The 12,075-nt window shown below is 40.6% G+C and overlaps 2 protein-coding genes across 8 annotated transcripts in view; both read left to right on the forward strand.

Moving 5' to 3' along the window:
- Positions 1-7,294, forward strand: part of CAPZA1 (capping actin protein of muscle Z-line subunit alpha 1) — a 52,136-nt gene extending 44,842 nt beyond the window's left edge. For both annotated transcript variants that reach the window (XM_040471324.1, XM_040471325.1), the window contains exons 8-10: positions 2,375-2,446; positions 5,215-5,277; positions 5,665-7,294. In XM_040471324.1, coding sequence (XP_040327258.1) covers positions 2,375-2,446; positions 5,215-5,277; positions 5,665-5,805 — 276 coding nt within the window. In that variant the 3' untranslated portion in view covers positions 5,806-7,294. The remainder of the gene's footprint in view (positions 1-2,374; positions 2,447-5,214; positions 5,278-5,664) is intronic.
- Positions 7,295-11,386: 4,092 nt separating this feature from the next.
- The window catches only part of MOV10 (Mov10 RNA helicase), a 24,290-nt gene continuing 23,601 nt past the window's right edge, over positions 11,387-12,075 (forward strand). For 2 of the 6 annotated variants that reach the window (XM_040471312.1, XM_040471314.1), the window contains exon 1: positions 11,718-11,830. Coding sequence is in view for 3 of the 6 variants with exons in the window: in XM_040471310.1 (XP_040327244.1) it covers positions 11,694-11,830 (137 nt within the window). In the remaining 3 variants the exon portion in view is untranslated. Of the gene's footprint in view, positions 11,406-11,450; positions 11,831-12,075 lie in introns of those variants that run through there. The other 4 variants (XM_040471310.1, XM_040471309.1, XM_040471311.1 and 1 more) reach the window with 4 other exon arrangements.

Below are 12,075 nucleotides of genomic sequence, written 5' to 3' on the forward strand. Positions count from 1 at the left end.
AAACTAATTAATTACAAAAAATAAAGACATTCTTTCAGATTGAAAAATATATATATTAGGAAAGAAGGAAACAGAAGTTTTACTTTTAGAGATACTCTAGGTGCTACTGGATTTCATCTTTCAGGCTTGCTTTCCTTTATGGATCTGTTAGTTATTCAGTAAATCCCATCAGTCTATGTAATATTTTAATTGTATAAAATTCCTTTGTGACTTTAAAAAAAAAATCTTCTTCTAAAAATAATAATAATCGGGGCACCTGGGTGGCTCAGTCGGTTAAGCAGCCGACTTCGGCTCAGGTCATGATCTCGCGGTCCGTGAGTTCGAGCCCCGCGTGGGGCTCTGTGCTGACAGCTCAGAGCCTGGAGCCTGTTTCAGATTCTGTGTCTCCCTCTCTCTGACCCTCCCCCATTCATGCTCTGTCTCTCTCTGTCTCAAAAATAAACGTTAAAAAAAAAAAAAGGTTTTTTAAATAATAATAATCTATTTTTTTCTTTCCAGTCTGCTATGTTCTGAATGTTTGTGTTTCCCTACAATTCATTATGTTGAAATTATAACCCCTACAGATGATGATATTAGTAGGTGGGATCTTTGGGAGGTGCTCAAGTCATGAGGGTAGAAACCTCATCAGTAGGAATGGTGCCTTATAAAAGAAGTTCCAGAAAGATCCCTAGCCCCTTCCATCATGTAGAGATATAGAGAAAAGAAGCCTGCAATGGACCACCTGATCATGCTGGCACTTTGGTATCAGACTTTCCATCCCCAGAACTATGAGTAATAAGTTTCTGGTATGTATAAAAAAAAAAAAAAAAAACTGCCTCAAGCTTCAGTTTTCTCATCTGTAAAATAGGAATAACAATGGTCCCTATTTCAGAGTTTTTGTAAAGATTGAATAAGATAATGTAAGTAATAACTAAAACATTTTGCATAGTGTTTAACATGAAGTAAGGACTCAATAAATAATAGTCATAGTAGTGCAGGGTATATAGTTCCTTTCTTCTTTACTTCTGCTTTATCTCTAAAAACATTCCTTTTTATCCACATTATCTCCTGTTATGGGTGCCTGGCTGGCTCAGTAGGTAGTGCATGCGACTCTTGATCTTGGGGACTCCTGAACATGGGTTCAAGTCCCATGTTGGGTGTAGAGATTACTTAAAAAAGTAAATCTTTAAAAACAAAAACAAAGCAAAACAAAAATAGCTCCTGGTAACCTGGACTAGATGAAGGAAACAGGCAGTACCTGGACTACTGTTCTAGCATTATGCCCCCAGTTTCGGCTCCCTCCGCTTTATTTTCTTCATAGCACAAATGGTAATCTTTTTAAAACATTTCCTTTTCCCTGAGTCCCAGTCACCTTTAAATAGGATAAAGTCTGAACTCTTAACATGGTTTATAAGGCAGTTTGCTTCACAGTCTGTCTCCAGCTGGCTTCATAGCACTGTCTCTTGCCACATTCCCCTCCACACTTCACTCATTTGCAGTGAGTTCTTTGTTCTTTCCTAAACCATTCTCTTGTACTTCTCTTATCCCCTTGCTAGATGCCCTTCTCTACTTGTCCATTTAGGTGACAACTCCTATTTTCAAAACCTTGTTCAGATGCACTTAACAAAAGGAAACCCTCATCCTATTTTATATGACCAGTTTGTAGCCTTGTTAAGGTGACTGGAGCTATCTTGTAAGTTGCCAAAACTTCCTGAGTCTTAACATGTCTTTGCTTAGTCTGGCTCTTATGTATCCCTCCTTCTTGCTAATTGGTCTCATAATTGTAGCATCCCACTTTATCTTATATCCTCAGAACTGCTTTTGTCTTGCTTTTTTGTAAGCTAATTTACTAGTAGGATATTTGTTTTTTCAATTTGTCTTTAACTGTCAAGTAAGTTTTTCCTGCACTTGGTCAGATCTGCTTACCAGTATTGATGATTATATATATGGAGAGATGTGTAAGGAATTAGGATCCATTAAAATTCCTTGGTTTTCACAGAGAAAAACTAATGTCCAGTGATTTTATTTGAATTCTTTTAATCTTTTAATATTGCTAAGAGTGGAATCTTATTTAAGATCTTTGTATTTACAATACTTAGCACAATGCCTGGAATGCAATAAGCACAAAATAAATATTTGTTGAACTTAATAATCAGTTTCCCCTGCTTAAAAAAAAAAGTGAGAATTCTTAAAATTTAGTGTTCTGTGAATTTTAAGCACCATTGTAAGTTACAATTGATCATACTAATATATTTTTCGGTGTTGGTAAAGATTGGTGATGACGTTAAAAAAAAAAAAAAAAAGATTGGGAGTGGCTTAAGGCATGGATATGTACCTTAGCAGTGGGTTTTTATATGAACTACACATAAACTTGCTCAACCATTGTCTCACACAGGTTCACTATTATGAAGATGGCAATGTTCAGTTGGTTAGTCATAAAGATGTACAGGATTCAGTAACTGTTTCGGTGAGTGTGGAGTATTTAATATGTCTCACTTGTGTCTTTTCTTTAAAAAATTGATTTTTTTTTTTTAATTTTTTTTTTCAACGTTTTATTTATTTTTGGGACAGAGAGAGACAGAGCAGGAACGGGCGAGGGGCAGAGAGAGAGGGAGACACAGAATCGGAAACAGGCTCCAGGCTCTGAGCCATCAGCCCAGAGCCCGACGCGGGGCTCGAACTCACGGACCGCGAGATCGTGACCTGGCTGAAGTCGGACGCTCAACCGACTGCGCCACCCAGGCGCCCCTAAAAAATTGATTTTGATCCTGAGATACCTGGGTGGCTCAGTTGGTTATGTGTCTGACTTCAGCTCAGGTCATGATCTCATGGTTCCTGAGTTCAAGCCCCATATCTGGTTCTGTGCTGAGAGCTCAGAGCCTGGAGCCTACTTCAGATTCTGTGTCTCCCTCTCTCTCTGCTCTCCCCCACTTATGTTCTGTCTCCCTCTCTCAAAAATAAACAAACATAAAAAAAAAATTTTTTTTTAAACAGCACAATAAAAAAAAATTTTATTTTGATCCTGAGTACTGACTCTGCCACTAGAAATTCAGTTTGTTTTCAGTGCTTTGATTTTGGCAGCTTATAAAAGCATGTAATCAACCAGCTATTTTAGTTCACAGTCTTTGACTAAATGTAATAGAGTATATAATTACATAATATAAAACACAGTGTAACATAACATGATATAATGCCAAATAGTGATAATGGCTTTATTCAAACATCTTTCACTTTCTCTGTTTCTCAATTGTGAGATTTACTCAAGGACAGCAATATCTTCAGTCAGTAAATACTGTGAGGAAGGAAAGTTTGCCAACAAATCTTATAGGGCTACATTTATATCACTAGAGAAGCCAAACATTTTTAGGAATATTCAACTAAAACGTGTTGTTCTGGAGTGCCTGGTTGGCTCAGTCAGTTAAGCATCCGACTTTGGCTCAGGCCATGATCTCCAGGTTCGTGAGTTCGAGCCCCACGTCAGGCTCTGTGGTGACAGCTCCAGGAGTCTGGAGCCTGCTTCAGATTTTGTGTCTCCCTATCTCTCTGCCCCTTCCCCCCACCTCTTTTGCTCTCTCTCTCAAAATTACAAACATTAAAAAAATAGATATTATATTATATATTTGTGTATATTTATATATATATACACACACATATATATATATATAATTTGTTCAGACAATAATACTATATGTGTGTGTGTGTGTGTATGTATATATATATATATATATATATATATATATATATATATTGTTCTATACCTGGAAAGAAGGGACATAATTTTTTTGCATTCTCAGTGCTCCTTTTTATTCCTAGAAATTATTGAGCACCTTCAGATAGCTTTTGTTTGAGGTGCCTGGTTGGCTTAGTATGGCATGTGATGCCTGATCTTGGGGTTGTGAGTTCAAGCCCCACATTGGGTGTGGACCTTCTAATAAAAAAAAAAAATCATAAAAACATGGGGCGCCTGGGTGGCGCAGTCGGTTAAGCGTCCGACTTCAGCCAGGTCACGATCTCGCGGTTCGTGAGTTCGAGCCCCGCGTCAGGCTCTGGGCTGATGGCTCAGAGCCTGGAGCCTGTTTCCGATTCTGTGTCTCCCTCTCTCTCTGCCCCTCCCCCGTTCATGCTCTGTCTCTCTCTGTCCCAAAAATAAATAAAAAATGTTGAAAAAAAAATTAAAAAAAAAATCATAAAAACAAACAAACTAGCTAGCTTTGTTTATGTATGTTGTATCTACATTTACTTTATTAGAAATTAAAACTGAGAAATGTTAAATATATTTGTTAATTTAAAATAACAGTAACAAACCCATTACTTGTTGGCCTAAATAGCATTTTCATGAAAAAAGAACTATATTTTCCAAACCAAAAAAAAAATTAGTGCAAATAATGGCATTCACTTACAGTTTTACAAATTGTATAGTGTCTGACTTAATAAAAGACCACTGGATTCCCATATGTGCCCACACATTCCATTAGCCGTCAGAGTGATGAAGCCATCACACATCTTGTAGCTTCTGTGGACCTGCATTATGCACACTTGAGAGTGTGAGTGGGAAAGCAAATGACTTGTCTTAGCATTGCTGTGAAAACAAGATAGTTTTTACCATTTGAAAGAGTCTGGGAACTGCTGCCCTAGGCAGTAAATCTTAGCTTTTACCTATATTTTTGTTGTACCTAATGATGAAAGGAAGAGAGAGGATGAGAAATGAACCACAGTGAAAAGGATACGTTTAGTTAATATGGTACCTGAATCATGTAAAGCAAAATGTATTGGTTGATTTAACATCACAAGGGGCAGATAGAGGAGTATATGAGTTTAACATATATGGCTGATATTGGTGAGAGCATTGTGTATATCATCTTAAACCAGAGATATTTTCAAGGCATAAACATTTCAAGATGTCGTGATGATGTCTTTGGGGCATACTGTGGTAGATTGAAAAGAGCGTGGGGTCTTTTGGCAGAAGACTTGGATTCAGATCCCATCTTTCCAGAAGTGTGTAATTTTGGTCTAGTCACTTATGAGGATTCTGTTTTCTCATCTGGAAAATGGAGGTAATGATAACAGATCAACCTCACAGGGCTGTTGGGAGAATCAAAGAAGGTGATGTGCATGGGAACACTTGATAAACTGTAAGTTGTTATACAAATGTTAGTCAAGATGATCTTTTCAGTATGTTTTTATTTATTGTTTATACTTTTGTAAAAATTCCTATTTCCCCTTTTCCTCTGTTAGAATGAAGTCCAAACTGCCAAGGAGTTTATTAAAATCATAGAGCATGCAGAAAATGAGTATCAGGTAAGAAGATTTGGAACTAATTTCTCTAGATCTCTAGAACATTATTATTTTGCTGTTAACACATTTTGTTAGAACTTTTCTTTGTCCTTTCAACATAAATATATGTGTTGTTCAGTGTAACTAAGTGTGGAAGCTGCAGACCTTGCAACTTGGCATTGTGCTTACTGTCAAGGTTTTGACACTGGAAGGGATTATAGCTCTAGTTTTAGAAATAATATAAGTGGGCTTCTTAACTTACTTCAGAGATGGGAGAGGAGCTTACTAGGAATATTATATCCTGTTGTCCTTCTTAGAAGACTCAAACATGCCCTTTGACTACAGAGTTACTTTCCTAATCACAACTATCCATTTCTGTTCAAGCAACTTATCTTCAATTATCTGTTGCAGACAGCAATTAGTGAAAACTATCAAACAATGTCAGACACCACATTCAAGGCCTTGCGCCGGCAGCTTCCGGTTACCCGCACCAAAATCGACTGGAACAAGATACTCAGCTACAAGATTGGCAAAGAAATGCAAAATGCTTAAAGGCTGAATGTAGGATTCTTCAGTATGTGGAAAGAAAGGATTCAACATGCGGTCATATGATAAATAAGTGATTTATAAACAAGAGTGATATTTTGCTAGGGCTTTCAAAGTTAACAGGTTTTCTAGCCTCATGGAATACTGTTGAACCTATAGCATCATCTTGATTCTTTTGTGTTCTCTGCCTTGTAATTTTCTGTTTTCACTATCTCTACTTGTAAATTTTTTTTTTTTTTTTTTTTAATTCTGCCACATTTAATGATGGAGAGAGATCTATCCTGGAGTCATTTTATTGTTTAGAAAATTTTCCTAGCCATGAAGCCCTGTTATTGATACAGACAGGTAATATGCCCAGTACTTTTCTACCCCTATCCTTCAAAGCACTTCTGGTACTTTAGTGGTTTTTACTGATCCACCAACAGGTAAAGAGGCTATGCTACAAACTAGCTGAATGGAAGACACATTCATCCTTCTCCCTCTGACTGCTTTGATTATCATTTATAACATCTCATAACTGTAGTGTTCAAAAGTTTGGATTGGGCTTTTCAGGTCCTTTTGTGGGGGCAAAGGAAGTTTTATGGAAATTCCATTATAGCCAGCTTCTCTGGGGAAGTTGTTTTTAAATCCAAAGACTTGAACCACATTCCCTGCACATGAACGTGTTTGCTTTTTTCCTCTTCCCTCATTGTCTCCTTCCCATCTAGTACCGTTATAGTTATAGACATCTGCATTTTTAGAAGAGTTTTACCCATTTATTATTATTTTTTATTATTCAAGAACTGCTGACGTACTAGGGATGTAGTAGAGTATAAAACTTGAAAAATGCAGATGTTGAAGGAATAATAGTATCTTGTGCTTTAATACTTTGTGGCAGGATTATACTATAAGCAGATGATTCAAACAACTATGTAAATCACAAACACAAACAAAAAATGAACCAAAGTGAAAAGGATATGTTCCAGGCAGTATCTTTCTATTGTAACCTGTTATTTAAGGGAATACTAGTGATTTGTTCTAAATAGGATGTAAAACTTGTTCCAAATTACTTTTCCTCAGTCCTGCCTGCCAAGAACTTAAATGTAACTGTGATTCAGCAACCCTTCCCAGGTATATTGGCAGGTATATGTATGATCTCAGAATACACAGGTGACATAGATATGATATGACAGCTGGTAATGGTGGATTCATTTACATTGTTTACACTTCTATGACCAGGCCTTAAGGGAAGGTCAGTTTTTAAAAAACCAAGTAGTGTCTTCCTACCTATCCAAATACATGTCAAAAAAGAAGGGTGTTTGTGCTTCAGCTTTGTTTTTGCTCAGTAATACAGTCAAGCAAGTTTGTTTCCAAGTGACCAGTTGAACTGTGTAAGCATTTTTGTTTATTTCAAATAAAATATATTTGTATTATGTGTCATTCATACTATCCATTCATACCACACTATCCTCTGTATCAGGTAGTCCAATAGAAATATACCTGTTTTGTTCTTAAATTGTCTGAGTCTTTCCTTTTTGATCCATGTCTTCAGTTTTTGTTCTCAAGTAAGAGAACTGTGCTTGGTCTTAATTGATGAGGATGTTCAGGGTTTCTGAACTATTACAGATTCAGTGATTATCCAAAAACTTGGAAAGAACAGCGCCTTTTTTTTTTCTTTTTTTTTTTTAGTTTGAGCAATGTCCCTGTGGATAACATTGCTCCTCACTCAGAGGCTGCGGGTGGTTCAAAGATTTTGCTTTGGTTTTCCATTTCTAGTTACCTTCTCTGTCTGACATTGAGAAAGCAAGGCCCAAGTATGGTTCTAGTCACTAGACAAGAAGTAGAAATGAAATAATTCCTGTACCTTGAACTTGGGTGGTATTTCACATTGACTTAACTCTAAATGCAGCTTTACTTCCTTGCAAATTGGACTTAGCTACAGACATGAGGGGAAGGCTTTTATCCTGGTTCCTAAGAACCAGAGGAGTTTCAGTGGTTCACACTCCATCTAAGGCCAGTTAAAGTCCCACCTTTTGAGGGAATATTTGTTGTACTATACTCTGTACTTGTAGCACAAACAGATTCAAACATTCTTGCCTTTGCCTTTAACTTATTAACTGTCAGCCTGCCCCTAGCCTATCCCATCCACTTCCCTAGCCCATATAGACTTTTGTAAAAACTTAACTAATCTTTTGGCTATCTAAAGCCCTTGCTTAGTTGTATAATCGGAAGTCAGCCCTCCTTGCGAAGTCCTGCAGAGACCTTACTTCCTTAACCTCCTTCAGGATATTTGCTTGAATTGTGTCTTATTTTGTCACGTGCTGCTGAAATCTGCCCGTGGTATCCTAGGGTAAAGGTTTCTCAGCCAGATGGAAAGGAGTTTTCTGGGAGGCCTCACTCCTATATTTGGATTTGAAATTACACTGCTGAAAACTATTGGTTTCATTTGAGCCTGGGTAGTTGTGCTGCTGTTAGCTGCCTTGTTCCAGTGCCTGTTCTCTTCTGTAATGTAGAACTTTGATGCTGGACTCATCTGTGTCCATGAGATACTTGGCAAACCTTGGCAATTTTTTTTCTCCAGACTCACAAAAGACTGATACATTACTGAATGTCAATTTATAAATGTATAATCTCATATAGAATGAAGCTACCTACTGCTTGGGAAATCAAAGAAAGAAAAGAGGGTTGGTAAATACAGAACAAAACTGGATGGTCCTATAAGTTGAGCTAACAAAAATTTTCCCTTGAACAGAGAATGTATAAAAAGACACGGTAGATCTTAGCCCACCGAGAGCAGTAACCAATATCATACCTTGTCAAATCCAATACATTGAAAAGCACTGTTACACATATGAATATACTGTTGATTCTCATTATTCACAGTAGTTCATTGCCAGCAAACACTGAGTTGGCAAACAGGAAATACTGCTTCTCAGGGAATACAGGGTTAGGTGCTTGGGAACTAATGGCCACATTTTTGTCAACAGGTCAGTCAATACATGATCTTATTTTATATGTGTGTTTCTATTTAAATCACCTCATTTAACATATTGTTTATTCATTAACCTTGAACTCCCAGCCAATAGCACTATAACTCCTGCTTATCTAATAGGAATATTCTCTATAAAGCACATCACAGCATTGTGCTTAGGAACACCAGATAGAACTTAAGCACTACACAGGTGTGGGGGCCATTTTAAGCAGTGAAGTCACCACCACCAACAAAAAATGTGACCATAATATGAACCACGAAAAGGATGCTTGTTTATAATATGAGCTGAAACAAGAAGGCAGAACATGACCTTGCTCGTTGCAGCTGGGAACATACACATTGGGCAACTCAGGTTTTTTTTGCTGCTCTGCACAGTTCCATGAATGACTACAAAGGTACCGCAAGTATTGATTTGGGGGTTAGAAGTAAATTTAAGGGAGTAGGTGAATTTGCAAATACACAATCTGCAAATAATGAGGATCAGCTGTACTTGCCACAGCCTCTGGCCAATTTCAGCATTCAGTTTAAGGGCTATTTCTAGTTGTATTCAGGACTATGGTCTACATGAACTTAGCATTCAGATGCTTAATTGTGAAGCCCAAGTAACTGCAGTAATGAGAAGTAATGAAGAAAATACAGAACTTTTAATATACTTCTCCAAAGTTACCTTGGGAGGCTATAGGTTTATTCTAGTAACGTCATTGGCCAAAGTTAACTTTCAGATTGCCTTCAGTGATATTTGGACCCCTACTAAAATCAGCCACTTTAGGGGCGCCTGGGTGGCGCAGTCGGTTAAGCGTCCGACTTCAGCCAGGTCACGATCTCGCGGTCCGTGAGTTCGAGCCCCGCGTCGGGCTCTGGGCTGATGGCTCAGAGCCTGGAGCCTGTTTCCGATTCTGTGTCTCCCTCTCTCTCTGCCCCTCCCCAGTTCATGCTCTGTCTCTCTCTGTCCCAAAAATAAATAAACATTGAAAAAAAAAATTTTTTTTAATAAATAAAAAATAAAAAAAAAAAAATCAGCCACTTTAAAGTCAGATTCTTTACAAGTGCAGATGGTGTTAGAGAAAGTTTCAAGGAAGTGAGACCGGGAAGGAGGACCATTCTAGACAACTAGACAGCCATATGTGGTAACAATTACAACTCCATGTGAAATGTATTTTTCTAGATGAAACTGGTTTAGAGAGGTTCCATTGTAACCAAGGCCACATAACATATTTTTACTCAGGTTGGTACTATACTACAGCTGTTTGCATGTTTTGATAACATCTAGGAGATTGGCCTAAGGTTTGGGGGGGTGGTGTTAGAAATCCAGGAATAATGGGGACTTAGATTTACTCATCAGCATGGAACCAAACATCAGTGTGGGTGTGGTGGATGGGAGGTTTTTGAAATGGTAAGTTAACATGGTGATTTTAAGAGGTTCACTCTTGGCTACTGTCAGACCTCACCAGGTAATTGTGGAGGAAAAAAGGTGGAGAAATCAGCGATTTTACTAGTGTTTCCCTCTACTTTGCACAGTTTCTAAGACATAAATTCTTAAGCAATTTCCTCTGCCCAGTTTTTCCTCTTCCTCTTAGCTTTGGTTCCCACCAACTTTGCATTTCCTGTTGCTAAAATCTGTTATTCCTGGCGATAGTTGGTTATTGGCCTGGGGGCAGGTACAAGAGTAGCCCAGCTGGAGCATGACCTGGGTTCTGGACTTTCCTCACACTAGGTTATGTTGAATGCGTGGCCTCCTACAGGGAATTACTTTGCAGAACAACACTAACTTTAATATTTTTGTAACTGGTATTTTTTTTAAGGAATTTTTTTTACATAACTTTTTATGTTCTTTGCCCCATTCTAGTTGGTGTGTTTTTGTTATTAGGGAGCATAAATAGATGCAGAGGCTTGTTTTATGTTTGTTGTGGGAGCCCCACCCCCTTTAGTTTGTCTTAATTGTCTTCTGAAGCACGCTAGTCTATTCTCTTCCTGGTACTGATGCTGTAGCTATTAACCATTTATTGCGTAAGAGACCAGTCTCTTGCTCTCAGGCTGATATTTTGATGAGTGGGGCAACCCTTGCTTATATACGAGTAACAATTAAAGAGCAATACAGACTGGAATGCAATTAAGTGCCCAAATATGTGTGGCTCAAGGGCAGGGATCACCAGCCTTTCCCCTAAAACGAAACCTGTGTGGCTGAGAAAAGTAATGACTGTTCCGTGCTGGCGGAGCCCCTTGTCCCTCCCTCCCACACGTACACACCTTTATCTCAGAGACACTTGGTTCTTCCCCACCACCCCCCACCCCCCCTGAACTTCTTTGGCTCTTATGCCTTCCTCCCTGCGTCTGAAAGCTCGAGGAGGGAGAATGGGGGAGGGGGGCGTGCCGCTCGCTTCCGTACTGATTTCTGTCCCTAGCAGTCTGGGGGAGGTGCTGGATGAGCTGCCCCAGTCCAGCTGCAGCCAACCCAGGTCCCAGTCCCTGCCCTTTGCTCTCCTGCTTTTCAATAAGTCCCGAGGCTCGGGGGGGGGGGGGGGGGGGCGTGGGAGTAGCCCTAGCTGAGGCTCGGAAGTCTCCCTGGGCTGCTCAGGGGGCCCCAGGCGGTAGCCACGTTCAGATTCTGGCTCGAAGCCAGGGGAGGGAGCTTGGGGTAAGGGGAGGGCCCTGAGGGAGGGGTCAGACTCCTTAGGAAAGAGTTAATGGGAGGAGGGGGAGGGGATTGGACGGAGAGACCGAAGGGAAGACTCAGGTAGGAAAAGGACCGAGGAGGGAAGCCTGGTGGGGAGAAGGGAGCCTGCAAGATCAGAGGGTCAGAGTTAGGGGGCTTCCCCCTGCTGCACTCTCATCCTAGGGCCGCCAACTTACATCCGCGGCGGCGACTTTCAGTTTCATTTCCACGGACCCTCCTGCCTGGGCCGCAACCGCAGCCGCCGCCGCGATGCCCAGTAAGTTCAGCTGCCGGCAGCTCCGGGAGACGGGCCAGTGCTTCGAGAGTTTCCTGGTCGTTCGGGGACTGGACATGGAGACAGATCGCGAGCGGCTGCGGACCGTTTATAACTGGGATTTCAAGATCAGGTACGGGCCGGCCCAGTCCCCGGCCCAGATTCGCGGGCCCAGCTGGCCGCCACGACCCCTCGCCGCGGGGCCACCCTTCCCGCCCCGGGGCGCAGAGGGACGCAGCTCCCCCAGTGGCGCAAGCCGGTCCCGGGGCGGCGCAGACCTCCCCTCCCGCGCCGTGCCCACGCCCCGCCAGCGCAGCCCGGAGCCCGCCCGCTCTGCCCGGCCGGGCCCCTGCGCCCAGTCCCGGCGCAGAACCGCCC

Source organism: Herpailurus yagouaroundi, unplaced genomic scaffold (genome assembly GCF_014898765.1).
Source record: "Herpailurus yagouaroundi ecotype Mexico unplaced genomic scaffold, PumYag 77, whole genome shotgun sequence".
Lineage (NCBI taxonomy): Eukaryota > Metazoa > Chordata > Mammalia > Carnivora > Felidae > Herpailurus > Herpailurus yagouaroundi.